The 19,761-nt window shown below is 52.2% G+C and overlaps 1 protein-coding gene across 1 annotated transcript; it reads right to left on the bottom strand.

Annotated features, from left to right (window-relative positions):
- Positions 1-10,847: 10,847 nt before the first annotated feature.
- Positions 10,848-18,933, bottom strand: Srsf3 (serine and arginine rich splicing factor 3). The gene is made up of 6 exons (XM_003473884.5): positions 18,776-18,933; positions 16,173-16,380; positions 14,327-14,461; positions 12,172-12,210; positions 11,877-11,963; positions 10,848-11,753 (listed from the first exon to the last, which is right to left on the bottom strand). Exons 2-6 carry the CDS (start codon positions 16,376-16,378, stop codon positions 11,726-11,728), a joined length of 495 nt encoding a protein of 164 aa, XP_003473932.1. The 5' UTR covers positions 16,379-16,380; positions 18,776-18,933; the 3' UTR covers positions 10,848-11,725.
- Positions 18,934-19,761: the final 828 nt, after the last annotated feature.

The raw sequence follows: 19,761 nt of genomic DNA, 5'->3' as shown, positions 1-19,761 counted from the left end.
TCTGGGGCCAGGGCGTTGTTGAGGTGCAGGGGCAGCTGGGGCCGTGGGGACAGCGGGAGAGGACCCGTGGGTCACAGGCGCCCAGGGAGGACAGCGGGAGCAGGGAGGCAGCTTGGTGGCCAGGCGGAGGCCCCGGACTCCAGCTCGGGAAGCGCGGTGCAGGCGCAAAGGGGCCGGCCTGGCGCTGCTGCTGGTGTGTGCCAGGCAAGGCAGGGGCTGGCAGGCGGCCACCCACGGGACCCGAACGAAGAAATGGGAAGGGGGCGCTGGACACCAAGCTTAGTGACGGCTGAGGGGAGGTGACGAGAGGCCCGGTGGACCACCATGCAGGCATCATCACGGCTTCCAGCTGAGCTGAGACCCCTGGCACCCCCCCACCCCCCACAAAATACAGAGTGAGAGAAATCCAGGACCAGGCATCGTGATGCGCACCTGTCATCCCAGAACTTGAGAGGCTGAGACAGGAGGATTACTTCAAATTCAAGGCCAGGCTGAACTACACAGTGAGACCTTCTTTCTAGCTATAATTATTTTTCTCTTTTGATGTTTTGGAGACAAATTTTCGCTGTGCAGTCCAGGCTGGCCTTGAACTCACTGTGTAGCCCAGGCTGGCTTCAAACTCACAGAGACCCTCCTGCCTCACCCTCCCGAGTGCTGGGATTACAGGTGCAGGCCATCGCACCCTGCTTAGTGTTAGCTGTCACTGTTATTTCTGTCCCCAGGGCAGAGGGACCGAAGCAGGTGAGAGGAAGAGCTAGGACACAGGAGACACTTGCAGATATGTGCTGAATCGGTGGACTCTGCCCGCAGACGCCCTGTGCCTTTGCCTAGGCCACTCCTGCCTCCTGCAAGGCCTCAATCCCCCTAATCCCAGCCAGTGCTCCCTGCTGCAACGCTGCCCGCCCCGCCCCAGAAAGCCTTCGATGAGCTCAGAACGTGTATGAGACACACGCTCAGTAAACCCAGTGGTTTGTGGTGGGGTTTTTTGTAATGACCTGGCCCTGGAACAATTTCCCCTGTGACTTCTGGGCGGCCCCCAGAAGCACCCCGAACTACTCCATTCATCCTGGACGGGTGGCTCTGACCCTCGGAAAGGGCTGCCCAGGTGAGGCCAGCTGGGTAAGCGGACCCAGGGCACCCAGTGGACCTGTGGTCTCCCACACATATTTCTGGGCATTCCGGAAGCCAGGCCGCTGCCCAGAGGCCACAGCCGGAGGCTCCAGGGCCGGCAGCTGCCTGCCAGCTGTTTACACACTAAAAAAAGAAATTCCATGGTGACCAGTGGGCCCCAGCCAGCTCCCTGTGGAAGGCGGTAGTTTCAAAATAATCCCTAGTGACAGGAGAGCGCGCCACCCGTCCTCAGCAAAAATAAAAGAGGAAAACATGTGAAATTTGAGCTGGCGCTGCAGAAGCTGATGTGATGCTCTGGATCAAGCCTGGAGCACGATGTCTACAGCAGCAGCAGCATAAGGGTGGGTACTTGTCAAGGCAGGAGCTGGTCCACAGGGTCAGCAAGCGACAGCCTGGGGCAGGCTGATCTCCCCCAGGACCACAAAGGGGCCTCCCTGCAAGCCCTACCCCTCGTCTTTTTGAGACAGGGTCTCGCTATGCGGTTCAGGCTGGCTTTAGGCTCATTTTGTAGCCCAGGCTGGTCTCGAGCTCACAAGGATCCTTCTGCCTCAGCCTCCGAGTGCTGGGATTACAGGTGTGAGCCACCATGCCTGGCTTAAACCAAAAAATGCCAGGTTTTAAACTCTCAGTTTTGGGTGCTGGGGATAGAACCCAGGGCCTGTGAGTGCTGGGCCAAAGTTCTACCATGGAGATGCCCCCAGGCCAAGCGTGCTCCTTCAGTACACACACACACACACACACACACACGCACGCACGCACGCACGCACGCACACATACACGCGCACACACACCACCAGGAAGGTAGCCCCAGTTACACCTGCTATTCTACAGGTGGGGAAACTGAGGCACGGAGCAGTTCACACTGCGGCTGCCCCACGTGAGGGGGCTGGGCCGGCTGGCCCCAAGCATAGTGGAATTCAGGGTCCCTCCCTGCGCCTCCGTGCAGGCGCCGGCCACACCTGGGGACTTCGCCCTGCCCCACCCGGCAGGAGGCTCGGAGACCCGCGGCCGCCGCCCCAGGCTTACGGCTGCGCCCGCCTCTCTGGCGACACCGGCCGCTGCCTCCGCGCGGCACAGTCATCCGTGACACTCACGGGGTTCCGCCCCACACTCCAGTCACCCCGGAGTCACCGGCATACCAGACGCGGCGCGCAAGCCCGTGCGCACCCCAGGGCGGCGGACAGGCAGCAGACCAAGGGGACCCTTCTGGGAGCCCCGGCCGGCCGCTCTCCTCGCCGCCTTCCCCAGCACCCGCTTCCGGCAGCTCTGCAGGGCCCCCCGGGGTCCCCGCCACAGCCCGCCCGTGCTCGGAGCCGCTGGCTTCCCTCTGCTGCCCCCTTGCGGCCGCAGCCCGGTTCTCCCGCACCAGGGGCAGAGCCCAGGCCCGGGAGAGGGGGCCGCAGTGCATCAACCTGGAGTCCTCCAGACGTCGCGGCGGGGGGCTGGCCGGAGCGCCCCCCACATCATCCCTCGGGCCTCGGGATCTGCCTGGAGCTCCCCCGGCTGCCGGCGTGGAAAGACAGACACTCCCGTGTCCCCACCGCCCCCCCACCCTCTTCTCGCTGCTGCTCAGCACTGTCCTTGCTGTCCCCCAGCCCAGAGCCAGCGCCCAAAGTGACTCCAGTCCCTCGGCTGCACCTGTAGTCCTCAGACCCGGGGTGGCTTTGCCCGGCTCCCAGGCTGGGTGCTACCTCCACTGTCACCCCCACCCACACTGCCCTTCGCCTTGGTTATTCTGGTCACTTCCGTCCCTCCAACAGGTGTGAGGTGGGAGCACCCCAGAGTCCCTGAAGACGCTAGTCAGTAACTCTGGGAGTAAGGAGAGGTGTGACGGGCTCACCTGTAGCCCCAGCACTCTGGGAGGCTGAGGCAGGAGGACTGCAAATTTGAGCCCTGCCCCAGCAACCTAGTGATCTGGGCGGGGGCTGGAGCCCGTGTCTTCCCGGGCCCTGGACTGACTGCAGTAATGGGTCGGGGGGAACAGCTCGCCCGTTCCTCCAGCCCCGTCCAGCTATGGGCCCAGCCTCCATACAGCAGTCAGTCCCTGCAGGCACCCAAACGAACCTTGTTCGTGTCCCAGTTAAGAAACAGCAGAGATGCTGGCTCGCAACCCAGCAGAGCCAGGAAAGCAGGGAAGAGCAGAAGGGAATCCCAGAGCCTAGAGGGCCCTGGACAGCCAGGGGAGCGGGCGTGGCAGCCTAGGGACAGGGCAGAGCTGGCAGGCGGTCCCTGGCCAGTGTGCCCCACCTCTGCCCACCCTGGGACGGAGGACAGAACAAGCCACGAAGCAGGAGTCCATCCCAGGGCTTCTCAGATACTCGGTCACCGTCTGGCACGGCCCTGGCCCCTGGCCAGCCCTGTGTGAGGGGAGGACTCGCTGTCTCTCTCCCCACTTCAGAGTGGGCCGCGGTGCCCCCGCATCCCATGTGCACACACACACGTGCACACACATACACTGCATGGCCTGGGTGTGGCACGGGAGCTGAGGTCTGCGCTCTCCACCTTTGGACTCCAGGGAGTGGGGACAGGGGTGGGGTGGGGCCAAGGAAACCAGAGGCCGAAACTCTCGGGGCACCCAGCCAGGCCCAATGTGGCACTACGCACAGGGTGTGGCTGCTCACTAGTGATCCTCAGTGACCCCATGGGGTGCAGACAGATGGCGGGGTGGCCGCGCGGGACACAGCACCCAGGCAAAGCTGGCCTGTGAGCAGGCCTCCGACAGGCTGCCCGAGACCAGGAGGGTGCAGGGCACAACCTTGCTTCTGCTTTTCCTGTGGTCCCAGGGGTAGAATCTGGTCCTGGGCACGGTGGGCCAGCGCTCAAGCTGAGGCTTCCAGGCCTTTGGCTTTTTTCAAATTATTTTTGAGGCAGGGTCTTGCTAAATTGTCCAGCCTGCCTCAGCCTCCCAAGTAGCTGGGATGAGGGATGACAAGACCTGCGTCCCTATGGGCAGCACAAATTGACTTTTAAAACATTTCGCTGTAAAACCTTTTATCTCCCCCACCCCAACAGAGCAGATTTTAGGAGCTGGGGTAGAGCACTTGCCAGGTGCGCATGGAGCTCTGGGTTTGAGCCCAGCATTGAAAAACAAAAACAAAGAGCCCCAGAGCCCCAAAGAGTGAGTTACCCCACGCTGGGCAGCACCTCCCAGCAAGGATTGATGGACCCCTTCTCTCCAGAAAGGGAAGCAAGCAGAGCCCAGCCGCGGCCCTGCGTCTGTGAAGGCCGCTTCTTTCGCAAGGGGACGCCAACCTGGCACCCGTAGCGTCCTGGGCGTGGGAGCCCACCTGCCACCCCTGCCTCGGGGCTAACACCTGCCGCCAGCACATCATGCCAACAAGGGCCGGGACTGGAAACCCCACGCCCCGCCCCAGGCTGCCGCACCCCGATACTGAGACGATGCCACGGGGCAACGCTGGCTCTCACGCTGGGATCTGGGGCCCCTGTGTAGGGACAGGGACATGGACGGGGACAGGGACAGAGCCTTTCGGGGTGCAGGGGACAGCTTGGGGCAGGCGCCCGCACAGACCGTGTTGTGGAGCCGCGAGAGCTCCGGGCCCAGCACTGTTTGCTGTCTGTCTGTCCGTCTGTCTAAGGCATCTGTTTCGGAGACAGAGTGGGCAGGCGGCCATGCCTCCCGGGGTGACAGATGGTGCACACCTGAGGGTGGCACAGGTTCCTTCCTGGGAGCCTGGGGCAGGAGCTCAGCGGTGCAGCATGCACTAGGCCTGGGTTCCAGCCCCGCTGAGGAACTGTGGGGGCCAGGCTGAGGGGGCCATGCAGAGGTCACTTCGGTCTGCTCGCTCTGGGGCCACAGAACAAGGGGTTATAGCAGCATAGCACCTGCCTGGCGGGTATGAGGCCCTGAGTTGGATTCCTAGTACCCAAAAAATAAAAATGTGACCCTTTGTATTTGCTTCCCTGTACCCCAGGATACAGAAATCAGGTGCCAGCGCTGACCCCAGACCATGATCACCTAGGAACAATTTGCCTTTTTTGTTTGGTGCTGTGGACAAAACCTGGAGCCCGGCACGGGCTAGGCAAATGCTCTGGCACTGTGCTGTACCCCCCCCCCCCACTTTCCATGTGTGGCTTTGAGACGGGGTCCCCCTGTGCTACAGTCAGGCTGTGCCCCAAGTACTGGACTGCATCACCCCTTTAGGCTGTTTTCTGAGCAGCTGGCATCCCCTGTGCACCCCCTCTTCACCATATGCTACCTGTGCCCCGAATCCACAGAGGCTGGGCACGGTGGCTCACGCCTGTAATCCCAGCATTTGGGAGGCTGAGGCAGGAGGACCGTAGCGAATTAAAAACCAGCCAGGGCTACAAAGTGAGCTCCAGGCCAGCCTGGAGCTGCTGGAACTGCATGGTGAGACCCTGTCTAAACAAACAAACAAACCAAAAAGGACCAGCAGAGACCCTGCCAGGGTCGAGGTTGGAGGGTGCTGGGGGCCTGGAATGTGAAATGCTTGGAGGAGCCAGGGAGCGGCCCTTACCGAGGCTCAGGCTGCTGCAGGGAGGGAGGGTGACCCTGGGCCCACACTGCTTTTTACTGGGCAGCTAGGCCACTGCAGAGTCGGGTTTTCTGCCCTGGCCTGGGAGTGGTCACTGAGAGAGCACTTCAGCTTCCCCGAAGCCGGGTGAGTCAGAAGGCGGCCATGAGGGAGGGCTCGGAGGAACAAAGGGACCAAAGGGACTGTGTGGAAATAATTCAGTCATCTCTCCGTGCATCCCCATCCTTGGCCTGGACGGAGGCCTCCCCTGTCCTCTGCCTCCAGGCTGTGCTGCCTGCAGAGGGCTGAGGCCGGGCCACAAAACAAGGAATTTAATTCAGATCAGTGCAACTCCCATCTGTAAGTCTGGACCACTCCCCCGAGACAGGTTTGCAGTAACTGGGGTTGAAATAGTTGGGGTCGCCCCATAAGCCTGGCCCCCTCTGAGCAGGAGGAGCTGGAGACATCCTTGTCCCGAGGGGACGCTTTGTCCCGGAGCCAAAGAGAAGGCAGCTCTCAAGGGCTCCCAGAGCAGCAGCAAGAACTCGGGAATGAGAAGCCCAGGAATGCGGGTTTTCAGACTGCCAAGCGGGCTGAGGGCGGGGCCTGGCAGGAGAAGCCTGGCGCAGCAGACGCAGCTGAAACAAGGCTCTGATTTAGGATGCCTGCTGGGAACTCTTCCCCTCCTGGGCATGGGGACCCAGGCAGGATAGCTGTGAGCTGTGAGCTGTGGCCAGCTTGGGCCACAGAGCAAGATGCTGTCAAGAAAGTTTAAGAGATAGGGTGGGGGGGGATATCTTCTCCCATTCTGATGCTGGACTTGAACCCAGCGCCTCTGGTTTGCTAAGAAAGTACAAGCTCCATCCCGAGCTCCATCCCCAGCCCTGAAACCCTATTACAGAGCAGAGGTGAGGTTTAGTCGCTGCTGCCACCTTCCGGCCAGCTCTGGAATTGCAGACCCTTTTGTGGGACTCCTCCCATCCTTCAGGCGGCGTAACTGTGTCCCCAGCCTCCCACATCACAGGGCGTCTGCCTGCTGCCTGCCTGGCAGACCGGGACATCGGCTGGGTCAGTTTCCCCCAAGCAGCTCAAGCCACAAGCGCAGGAGCTGCTGTTCGCTGCACAGGAGCGGAGCGGACCGTGCCGCAAGGACACTGGCTGCTGCATCCTCTGCCATTGTGACTCTATGGTTGAGGGACACGTGCGAGTCCTCATCACTTAATGGGGAGCTTGGACCAGGCACTCGAGGTGAACTCTGGTTTCTCTACACTGGCCTGCAACCCAGCCCAGTTTCAGCTTGATCCTCGATGGCCTGCAAACCTAAGCAAATGGCCAAGTCCCCTCCACAGATCCGGCCCTGCCCCCCCTACCCCCAGGTCCCAGAGCCCTCTCCTTGCGACGGAGCGCACCTGCTGGGCCCCTATGGGGTGCACGCGGATAACCCTGTGCTCAGCAGGCTGAGGGGAGGAGGAGCGCCTGTGCTGGCCGTGAGACCTTGCGACACTGCAGCCCTGCACGGTGGCTGAGCATCCTGTGCGTCTCAGACGTGTGACTCAGCTCCAACAGTGAGCACCAACAGAATGGCTGGCACCACCCACCCATCTCCACCCGCACAGCTCCAGGGGAACTTTGCAGGCACCGGACTAGGAGGCCCTTTCTGAGGCAGATGCTCCCACTAGGACCATCCCAAGGCTAGGACCACTCCAAGGCCTTCGCTTGCCCTGGGACCAGGGACCTGGTGAGGCGCAGACAAGGCGCTGCTGTGGCTGACACTGTGTCAACTTGAGAAATGTAACAGCCCCAGCGGGGAGCCAGGGTTCTTTCATAAATATCCCCATCCTGTGCAGAAGGGCAGAGATCTGGTGGGTGCTACACCGCCCTGAAGGGAGGAGGCTTGTTTTCCCTTTTGCTCCAGCCGCTGCCCCTGTGCCAGGCCACTGTCTGTCTTGGAGCCAGCAGAGTTAGGACTGAGACCTCCGTGAACTGTGAGCTAAACAAACCCTCCCTTGCTTTCACTGTGGGCATCTGGGACCTTGTCTCAGCAACAGGAGGAAAGGAAGCCCAACAGCCACCTGGGGCTGCTTGTGCTCCAGCTGGCTTCCCCTCACTGCAGAGCCCAAGTTGACCTGCAACTCACAGCAGCCTCTGCCTCCAAACTCTGAGGACATGTGGCCACCAGGCCTGGTGCCCCCAAGCTGCTAGAAGCAGCCAACTGTCTAGACACTTTGGTAGGACTTTCATGGTTCTCCACCAGGCTCCACCACCTGACCTCCGCTGCTGTGCCTGCTGCCAGCGCTCAGATGTCTTGTGCCTCAACTGAAGACATGCACCCCACCAGGCCCGGGGGAGACCATGGAACACCCCCTCAGCTCTGGGGTGCGGGCAGGAGGGTGGAGCAGGACTGAGGTCCAGGGTGAAGTTGGTTCCAGCAAGACTCCAGACTGCACCCCAGGGGACAGACAGGTAGGAGTGCACCTCAGGGTCAAAGCACTCACCTGCTCCTAATGCAGCTGAGGCACAAGGGGTTCACCTTAAGGCAACACAGCCCCACTCACTAGATGGAGGGGGTGTGGGCCATGGGGAAGGGGTCAGGAGAGCAGCATGGCGGGATCCAGGTGACAGTGATTGTGGGTGTCATCTGTTGGCAGTGCTTAGTGGAAGGAGGGTTAAAAATATGACCTCGCTGGAGCTTCAGAAACCGTTTCCTGAGAACCTTGAAGAAACTTCAACACAAAACATACTTGCTATCCTCACGCAATCTCTGCCTTCTGCCAATGCTGTAGTGGCACCCATTGCCCAAGGATCGCAGCAAGTCTTGACACCAGCCCCAAGGACATGGTGTCTCAAAAACCGGAAAGGAAAGTAACAGCGCCTGGAGAAGCATGCACTCCAGCTGTTCTCTGGATGCAGGGTTCTGGGCCCTGCCAGCACCTGTGGGCACCAGCCCATCCCCAGGAATCCCCGTGTGCTGTGTGACATGGGGCTCTAAAAGGCTTGTGTGGACAACTTGTAACTCAGGTTACTCTCCTGTGGCTCTGCTGGAGGGGGTTTTGCTTTGGGGGCTGCGACACTTTCCACCTCAAGAGGAGCCCTCCTACAGAGGAGGTTTACCAGCTCCCGAGGGCTGTTAGATGTAGGGACACTGCCCACTTCCAGGAAATGACCGCTTTCCCCTGGAAACAGCCTCCTGCTCAGCATTCCCTGTGTCAGGGTTACAGGCCTGTCCCAGACAGCCAGGCAACTCTCCAGGACTCGTGCAGAACACATGACGTCAGGTGTTTCCAGGGAGTGCAGACTCACCCCTGGCTGCCGTTCCTATCCAGGGGAGCGGGTCCCGGGCACTCAAGCACCCAGCTCTTATACTGGACTGGACTGGGAGCACCTGTGGTTCAACAGGGACCGACCAGCCTGGCAAGAACGAGTCCTCCCGTCCCTTGGAGCCTCAGCAGGCTACAGGCAGAGTCCTTTGGGTATCCACTGAGCCCTGACTGAACAGATGAAAAGATGTAGTGTGAACACATGGAGTCAGGATACAGCATTCCCAGCTTGTTCAGCTGAAAATATACTCGTTTTTCTTCAGCTACTTTAATTATAAAAATGTGTCACATCATCAAAACAAAAACAAAAACCCAAAAAACAAAACCAGAAGGCAGCAGTCTGGCAGTACAAAAATATACAGTGAAACATTATCAAGTAGCAAATCTTGTTCAAAATCCTAAAACTAGAAAAGTTTATTTACTGAAATAGTTTAAGTACTAAAGCAGTGGTATTTTTCTCCTTGAATTAAAAACCCAACCGTGATAATGTAAGCAGGACTGTGTCAGCAATCAGTCCTAATGACGCTGGGAGGGTAGTCTGGGAACTCACCCTAACAGGCTTGCAGTCCAGCTATGCATACTCTGACGCCTTTTTTGGTACTGGGGACCAAACCTGCAACCTAACACTTGCCAGGCAGAGGCTAAATCCCTGGCCCCATAAGCCAGGCAGGCATATTCTGGGAGACTGTTACACTAGGTTGCTGTACCAAAGGGAACCAGAGCTCTAATTACAGAAGGAAACAAGACCTCCCATATGCTTGGGTGTGACCCACCAGCTCTACAGGACGAGGCCACCAGCAGACTGCCTGCCTCCTGTGATGTCTTGCAGATTACTAAAGTTCCCGACCAAGTTTCTTGAATCTCTAAATTAACGTTCTGCTCAACACACAGGGGTGAGAGCCGCATGGGAAATCCTTCACTGGACCTTCCCAAGCTCCTGTGCATTGTCACCCGTGTTAACAGTGACCTGGTGAGTACCTGGAGTCACTGCACCTGGACTAGGGTCTCCTCTCCACACTGCACAGCTACAAATAGGAGGGTCAGTTTAACAGCCACCACCTAATATCCTGTCTGCTAAGGCTGTTACCACCCCAAGTGGCAGCTTCCCAAAGTGGCGTAATCCACAGCTGTCTTATTTTACTAAGTCCTTAGCTACCCCGGCCAGTTCCCAGCAGGAAGGGACTTTTTAAGATCACAGGGAAATGGCAGAAGAGAGAAGACCAGAGTTACAGGTCCCAGTGAACCAACGGGAGACCAAACGTGAGGTTTTCCTTGAAAATGCTGTTGTAAATTCACCCCCACACTGCCTTGCGGGGATTGTCTGAAGGGTTGACAAGAGTCACGGGAAACTGGATCTTTGTAGATGTCACTCAAGGCAATGACTTGGCTCTTTTTGAAACTGTCAATGCAGATCCAAGCTATGGAGCACATTTAAGGAAACTAAGCCACGAGACTGTTGCATTATGATTTAATCTAATTGCACAAGAAACTTCAAGTTACAACTCTTCCAGATTTCTAAGAGGAAGGTTATGCATGCCTCCATATTCAATTCTGCACTGTTACAATTGGATCAATTTGGAATTCCCATGCAACATCTCAAATTATAAAATGGAAGCAATTTTTTCCAACTGGAAAATTTTCATGCCAAAGATAAAAGCCATTTTTTACGGGCAACTCACTCTGGGTTACCTGGTTCCCAGATCGCTGTTCACTGAATTTAAAATGATAATCACAAAGTGTAAGGGACCCTGAACTGGTTTCAATTCCTAAAAGTTGGGTAACTGCTAATCATCGCTTAGATGGTAACCAAAAATCGCATTCACATTGGAAAATTAACCCAGTGTCTGTCAGGTATGTTTCGTGTGACCAACTGCCTTCCACAGGACAAGAAAATGCTAACAGTGGGTTGAACTTACCATTACAGAATTATGCTATTTTATTAATTCAAAAGCACTTTTACAAGAAAATATAAGTATGGCTTCCAATAGGAATGTTATACCTGAACTTGGTATCAAGATCATATATTCTGAGTTTGCAAGGAAAAACAGGCTTCCAAGTTAAATAACAATTTGTAACCAAAACTTTAATCCCAAAGAGTCTCACAAAACATATTACAAATGACAGCATGAAAAAAATCTTGCACAGTAACGTGAAAGTTCAGCTCTACAATGTACCCTTAAACCGGCACCACACTGGTTCTCTGAAATCTCCGGTTTTCAAATAAAGATGCCAACAACTATGGATTCATACAGCATCACATAGGAACATGACCTAGCAGGGGTAAATTTCCTTGAAATTTACCCAATTCCACACTGACCAGGAAACCTCTGCCAGGATAAAGACCTGTTCTATTTTTCACATGTCCACCTAGCTCCATCCCCACCCGCTGGCATGCTACAGCTGCACACTGTTACTACCTCAGCTAACAAACAGGTCTTCAATTTTGCCAGGTTTTTTCTGTAACATTAGAACATTAGACTTTAGGCAGAATTTACAGGTTTATTGTCAGTCTGTGCAAGACTAAAGTTCAAAGCAAACTTAATTTTGCTTAAGGGAACATTGTAAAGTAACAATTCTTGGTATTACATGCCTCATATGATCCATCTCAAACCAGAGAGAATGACATTGTTGTGTGTCACTGTTCCAAGACACAAAGGTGAACAGCTAAAACATCTTAAAAATGTATCAAGCTTATGAAGTCTCAAACAAAACTTGAATTTTCTGTACATACTCCCGTCAAATGAAGTTAATTCCTGTACACCACTTCTCCTGCAAACTGGTCTTCTACTTCCTCTCATTTGACCTAGATCGGCTAACAAAACAAAACAGAACAATAAATAAAACTTTGTATCTGCGCCTCAGCGACACTATCAACAAAGTCACTGCTTAAGAGAATTCACACACAAACCTTCCACAACTCGGGCTGAGACCTTACCTGCGAGACCTAGAGAAGGATCGAGACGGCTTGTGATTTCTCTCCCTAGACAGTGATCTCTCTCTTCTTCTATCCCTAGAAAGAGACCTAAACCAAAGAGAAAGGAGGTCAAGTCCACTGAGGTATAATTACACTTTGCAAAGACACCTCTGAAAACTCAGAACCCGGCCTGCCTCTCTTGCCATCCAACGAGCTTCACACACAGATTCACCCCTGCCATCAACCACAGACCTGAGAACCCGGCTCAGGACAGCTGGTGTGGCATTTGTGAGAAAGCAGCCCCAACAGTATTTACCTGCTCCGGCTGCGAGAGAAACTTCTCCTTCGTGGAGATCTAAAAGCAGAAATGGGAAAATTAGGCCAATCATCAATTTGTATTTTTGGTGTGAGGCAATTCCCAACTTTTCAATCTCACTGTTGGGCCCAGTGAATGTGCCGAAGAACCGGCACCCATCGTCCAAAAATAAAAAAAAAGAAAAGAAAAAAAGGGCACAGAAGGATTAAGGAACAAAAGCTCAAGTGAAAAGCAGGTATTCCAACCATGGATTCACTTTAACAAAGAATGCTTCACAGCAGATCTGTCCAATGCAAAACTTCATGTCAAATTAACTTTGCTACCCAAACACCACACCAAAATGTAGCCCCACAAGTAGTTCCAAAAACAGTACCATAAACCAGTATTTGGAACCCATGCAAACCTGTTAAGTCCATAACAAGACTTAGGTACCAGGTGGAGTGTAATTTTGTGAAAATGCGCTAGGTGTCAATACCGATGCCATTTAGTGCTACATTAGAGCTGCATTGTGATCGTCCCATCAGAGTGTGCTTAGGCTTATCCAATTACCTTAGCTTGGCCCACACTTCTCCCCCAAATTTTTGAAAACGGTTAGTAAAACCATTTAAAGGTGATAGGATTCAACAAATTTTTGCTAGGAGGAAAAGCTAAAATCTGTTAGAGATATTAAAATTTTTTAGTTTGGCATCTCACACATGCAAATAAGTTTCACTTGAAGATCGTTACCAGTTCCCTATCACCCTTAAAAGTTTTTCAAGCAATATATATGTACGTTACCATTCAATTATGCACAGCCAGCCTTTGATCCAGAAAAAGAATTACTTTTAAGCCGCTTACTCCTTATTTTAACCAGCAGTAAACTGTATAAGCAGGAAAAACTTACTAGTTTTGGGTTTCAACAAGCTAGAAATGGTGAGGTGAGGCTGCCGGACTGACGGCCAGGAAGAATTTGCTGAAAAGGTTTTGCCAGATGTTGCGTTGGATTTAGTTGGTTGGCGAAGGGGGTGTTGTGGATTTTTCCTGCTTTTTTGTTAGCCGAAGGCTGCTGCTGTAGTTGTTGTGAAGACATTTGGTAAATAAACAGCTGAGCTGATTGGCCAGGAATGTGTGGGCGGTCGAGGTGGCTGCTGCCGATTTGGTTAAGGTTGGAGAGAAGGCTGAGAGAAAACAGCATGCTCGGGAACCAAAGGGCGGTGCAACCTGACGACTGGCCAGCCTGGGTCATGTGAAACGACACCAGCCAAGCTGAATGGGGCGCGCTGGTCACATGACGCTGAAAGGGCTAGTTGACTGGCTAATGCAGATTCAGAGGGTGGTGAGAAGAGACATGATGGTGACTCTGTAACGGGGTTCATTTTTATTAATAGATGGACCAAAAAGCACAAAAAAATGAAAAAAAAAAAAAAAAACAAGCCATCAGTACAACCATCTATTTAGCTAACAAATACTCTTCATTATGATGGGCAACAGTGTGTTGTTTTTCAAAACAGCAAAAGGGGCAAGATTTTGAACTCATCTCCTAGGACTTCACCCACCTGTAAGAGGTAAATTCAGTCCTCTAGAAACTATTTTGGAGGTTCTGAGGAGATGTGGAGTTAGCACCCAGACAATACTGCCTGGTCCAAGAGTGACGTCACTTTCAATTATAAAAAAAACTGAATTTTCTCCTATTGGGATCGAAGAACAGATGACTGGGATTACTTCTTTTTTAGCCCCCTTTATTATTGGTCAGTGACTTCAGTTTCAGAATTTCTACTTTACCAGTTGTAACATTTAAACAGCTGCCAGGTTGATACATATTACAACTGCACTAACAACATTTTTGTGAAGAGCTAGAATTGAATGTAATGTTTGTCATAATGGAGTCAAGAAATGGGAAAAGGCCTAACCTGAAGTATAAGGGAAGATTGGGAAAGATGCAACTATAAGATGAACTAGAAGACAGATCCAAGACAGAAGCTCCTAGCTACCAACAGGATTGTGACCTACAGACAAAGCCAACACTCAGCACCACTCGCATACCCCAACTACGCCCCGGCCAGAGCTGCAGAAACCTCCGAGCCTCCAGTTTAAACCCCACCAACAACTTCAGAGAAACGCCTGGCTACTAGCTATTCCACACACCGCTAGCTGAGACAGGCGCTCTGCCAAATACCTGCGGCGAGGCGGGGGACTCCTCCTGCGGTAGTCATCTCGAGGGCGGCGCCCCCAGGATGGAGGTGGGCCGCGATTTCGACTTCTTTTTTCACCGTTGGACAGTTCCACTCTGACACGGCAGCCGCACAATGTTCTACGGGGAAGAGGTGTTACATTAAAAACAGACAGGCCACCTAAAAGGGACATGAAAAGCAAACAGTACACAGCTACTTTGCAGACACAACTACTTCGCTGTGAATCTTTTAATATGAACTTTAATTTCCTTATATTTTGCTATGTAAAATGATACAGCACTGGCATTTTATTCAAATTAAATATATAAAATGGGATTTTTATAACAGCACCAATTCACAGGGCACTATCTTCCCACTTGTTAGAAGAATCCAGTGACTGAGTCCAATGTTAATCAGTTAATGGTTTATAATTTAAGTGCAAAGACCCCTGGACAAGCTGTCCTATATTCCCACCGAGATGCTTTTCCTTAGGGGCAGGTCTCAGACACGTTTACTTGCTGTGTACTCTGCTCCATCCCCAGCCTAAACTGTACACTATTGCTCTTGGGCAGTCAGTCCCTCTCCTCTCAGTCATTTCCAAGTAAACCACAGGATGCTTTGCTTGGTTTCGTTACCTCCCCTCAATCACTGCATAGTATGTGCATATAGGAAATCACAGGCAGAATGAGTCCTCCCTCCACTTGCCCACAATTGCGTCTAAATGCCTTGCTACAGGACCAAGAAAGGGTGAGCCCCATCTCTGCCTGGGCCCTCCAACCAGCTTAGTGCAGCAAGAGCCAGCCCTGCATTTAAGCTGCTGTGACCTGTTTCCCAAATTCTGAAGCAGAATTTTGTTTCTGAATCTTCTGGGTTAACAATTTCCTCCTGGTTTTCAAACTCAAGCCAGGAAGAGACTTAGTCAACACCCACTGCTCTGTAGACTCAGGGGTATCCGTTCCACTACCTAGTGAAACAAGCCCTAAGGACAACAGCAGGCAGTGCACATCTAGCTAAAAAATATATATATTTTTTGGTTTCTTTTTTTTTGAGAAGGGGTCTCGCTGTGCAGTTCAGGCTGGCCTTGAGCTCACTTTGTAGCCCAGGCTGGTCTGGGACAACCAATGATATTCCTGCCTCAGACTCCCAAGTGCTGGGATTACAGGCGTGAGCCATCACGCCTGGCTCTAAAAAATATTTTCTAACAATTAAAGCAGCACAGTAAACCTACACAGACCACCACTGCGAAACAGTTTAAAGTGATTATCAACTCTTTGCTGGAATCACAGGTGTGCGCCACCACCCTGGTTTTGTTTTTGGCTCTGGGAATCAAACTTGGGACCTTGTACTTGCCAGGCAGGAATTTGTACTGCTAAGCTATATTATATTCCTAGTTCTTTTTCATCGTTTTTGAGAGATTCTCTTGTCCCAGACTCCAAAGTACTAGGATTATAGGGTTTCATGTGCCTCTATTAGTGATTTCCAAAACTTCAAAAACCATTCATAAACAAGTTCTAGAACCTAAAATTTTTCAATTAAAAACAAAACAAAACCACCATGCAGCATTTGGTGACACAGCCTGTAACGCTAACGTGCAGGACTGCTAAGAATTCAAAACCAGCTTGTTCCACATAGTGAGTCTGAGGCCAGACCAGACTACACAGGTGAGATCCTGTCTCAAAACAAAACACACACACACACCATTTACCATTAGTGTATGTCATTTTTTTGAAAAAAAAAAAAAAAAAGTACTTTTTTGGTACCAGGGATTAAACTCATGACTTCATGCTTGCCAGGCAGGCACTTAAGCCATTGCGCTACATCCCTGACCCCAACTATACATTAGTAAATTACCTTCCATCTAGCTCTCGGACAGCATCCGCTGCATCTCGGGGATCCTCAAATTCCACAAAAGCAAAGCCAGGAGGATTTCTAGCAACCCACACACTCCGAAGTGGTCCGTAATAGCCAAAAGCCCGTTCCAGCTCAGTCTTGTTGCCATTGTTGCCAAGATTCCCGACATAAACTTTACAGTCCAATGGGCAGGAATCGCGATGCATCTCTGCAACAAAAGATACCAAAACATTTATCCAAAGAGTACACAGTTAAAAATAAATCCTAAAAAAGAATTACAAAATGCTAAATAACAAATCAGAAGTACTACTCTCAAAACGTCCACTTCCACTTACTTTCACTAAAAACCTCAAGAAACCAGGAATTTAAGGAGGAAATAATGTCCTCGAAATAAAACACTTAGAAATTAGGAAAGCTTCAGAAAAAGGGAATCAACAGCTGGGCATGGTACTGCACTCCTGTAACCCCAGCACTTGGGAGGCCGAGGCAGGAGGATTTCCGAGAATTCCAGGCCAGCCTGGGCTACAATGAATTTAAAGCTAGTCTGCATGACGCTAGGCTCTGTCTCAAACATAAATAAAACATCAAATGCACTAATAAAAAAGCTAATACGTCTTTCACTGGTTTAAGATGGGTGAGGCTTTATCCCCAGGTTAACTGCAAAGTGAGTGCAACAAACCAGATGGGATTAATCTCTTTTCAAACCATGCGAAGAAGGCTGAGACAAAACACCTAGGCCATCTGACATTAGCCACCCTTCCCCTTCAATCAGCTTGTGTTAACACAGAAAATAAGAAACCCAGGTACATACTGGTTTGTACATAGCCATCAAGTTGGTGAGCCACCCTTTGGATACAGAAACATCCTTCATGAAGTGAAACTTTCTCAGGTTTAGTAAAACAGGACCTCAAACTTTTCACTTTTTTAGGTTTCCCTGACAAGATTCCACAGAAACTTGCTTTTCCATGACCAATTACCGTATTACTAATCAAATTTCCAAGGCAGTGACAACCAAGTGTCAATTTTCTTAAAAATGTTAAGTTTGGGACAAGTGGCAGCACATTTTCAGACAATACACAAGATCCCAAGTAACCTCTGGGCAGCACTGTTTACAGTAGCCAAAAACTGTTAATAGAAAGTTCATCAACACATAAAATGGATTTAACAAATGCAACAGAGCAATACTATTCAGTATTATTCAAGAACCAAGCACTGTGAAATGCCCCAAAAGCAGAAACACCTTGAAAATACTAAACCAAGGGCTGGGGATTTAGCTCAGCGGCATAAGCACTTGCCTTGCAAGCGCGCGGTCTTGAGTTCGATCCCTGGTACCGATAAAACAACAAAAAAACCTAAACCAAGCCAGAGGGAAAATATACACAGTATGTAATTAATTCCACGCATCTGAAATATTCACAATAGGTAAAATCCAAAGACTCAAAGATCGTGGTTGTCCGAGATAGGAGAGGCTGGGGGACTGGGGATGATTCGTTTCAGGGCACAACTTCGTTGTCACTGAAACGTAATTAACTGAACAGACGATGATAGCTGCACAAGACAGTAAATATTAATAAGTGTACACCTAAAAAAGTTAAGAAAACTATTATGAAAGGATTTACTGCACTTGAGGATCTTTAATGCACAGACTAACACTCAAGTCAGTAATCTTTCGAGGCTAAGGCAGGGGGACTGTCGCGAGTTGGAAGCCAGCCTGAGCCACATAACGAGTTTAAGGCCAACTGTAACTAGACCTTGTATCTAATAAATAAAAACCACCCAAATACTAGTCATTTTGGCAGCGAACCCAGTTACCTCGTCCGTTTACGCAGAAAAACAAAAAAATCACCACGTTCTTCCTCACCCTCGACTGGTCTAACTAAAAAAAAATCCCATCGAGGGCGACGGGAATTAAAAGTGAATCCCAGGCTGGGCGTGGTGGCTCACGCCTGTAATCCCAGCACTCGGGAGGCTGAGGCAGGAGGATCGTTTGGAGTTGAGACCAACCTGAACTTTATAGCGAGACCCCCGTCTCAAAAAGACCAAAAAAAAAAAAAAAAAAAAAAAAAAAAGTGAATGCCGTTTAAAATAAAACGGGATTAAAAACACTTTTTAAAAGACTATTCGTTAAGACCAGTGTAACTCAACTTCAGCCCGTTTATAAGGAGGAAAAAAGCTGGAGATTCAGGATGCAAAGTCAAATGAAAGCAAAAAATAGAAATAAACGATGAATGCCCTTAAGAATGAACTGAAATGCCCGGTCTTCGTTACCGACTGAAAACCTTAAAAAGCAGTTCCGAGAAAATGAGCCAAAAAAAAAAAATTCAAAGGCCGCAGTCTGGAGCACACTCCAGTTATAGATCCCCTTTCCTCCCCAAACTCGGACGACTCCTCGCCTGGGCTCACCCCTTCATCCAGGAGGCACACCACCTCCCCGCGGCCAGGCACCCCCATCTCCGACCCGGGCGCCCCCGCCACCGCCCTGTGCGGAACGTCACAAAATGGCGGCGGCGCCTCTTTGTCTCGCTCTGGCGCCGCCATGGAGCCCGGCCCTGCCTCAGCTTCTGTTCAGTTCCCCTTCCCTCTGGCCATGGCAGGGATCTTACCGAGATCCGGGGTTAGAAAGGTGGACGTCCAAAACCACAGGCTCCCAACGGGTCGTCCCGCTCCTCCTCCAACTCAGCTCCTCTAGATACCCTCCTTAGCCCGGCGTCCACGAAATGGCGGACCACCGCCTTCTCCTTGCCCCTATTTATTCGCTATAGTGATGTCACGTGACGACAAGGCGCGTCCAATGAGAGGCGGCGGAGGCCGTGACGTGCGGCTACGAGCGCTGCGAGAGTCGCGGCCGCGAAGAGCGCGCTGCGCACGTTCCATCAGGTGGGTGTGGGCGGGGCCAGTGGGTGGCGCGCGCGCCATCACGCGCGTGGCGTCCTCGGCGGTGTCTGGCGGGCGCCCGCGGCTCCCGCTTCTCCCGCTTCGTCTGAATCTCGACCCCCGGGACGTGAGCGGTTGCCGCGGCCACCTCATTCGGAAGCGTGGACGGGAAGCTGCCGGGGACGATGGTGCTTCAATTCCGAGGGCGTCCAAAGCGGGGACCTAAGGCGGGGCCGCCGTGTCACGTGGGCCCGTCCCAGAGCTTGAGGGCCGCCGCGATGGGTGCGGAGAGTCACAGCCTGGCCCTCGCCTCCACTGCCCGCCTGGAAGTCTGGCCTCTGTCCCCAGACTCACTCCAGGATAGCCCCTGCCAGCCTAGTCTGATTTAGTGCAAAACGTAGTTGTATCTCTGCGCTCCTGAAAAGCAGTCATCAGCCAGGCATGCACGCCGGTCATCCCAGCACGCGGGTTGCTGAGGCAGGAGGATCCTCATGAATTCCAGGACAGCCTGAGCTACATAGCCAAGACCAGGTCTGAAAAGCAGTAACAAGTATTTGTAGTCCTTCACGCTTGCTTGGCTGAAAGATAAGCTAGCCGTCTACATACATTTTATCTGGGATATGTGGGTTCCTGGACAGCACTCTGGGAAACTGAGGCAGGAGTCTAAGTGATCCAGATGTGTGTCGTGGGACTAATCTCAGCACTCAGGAGGCTG

This window comes from Cavia porcellus, unplaced genomic scaffold (genome assembly GCF_034190915.1).
Source record: "Cavia porcellus strain 051 isolate PalLab524CR breed Dunkin Hartley unplaced genomic scaffold, mCavPor4.1 scaffold_28, whole genome shotgun sequence".
Lineage (NCBI taxonomy): Eukaryota > Metazoa > Chordata > Mammalia > Rodentia > Caviidae > Cavia > Cavia porcellus.
The sequence above is the reverse complement of the archived record's forward strand: the minus strand, read 5'-3'. Positions and strand labels throughout refer to the sequence as shown.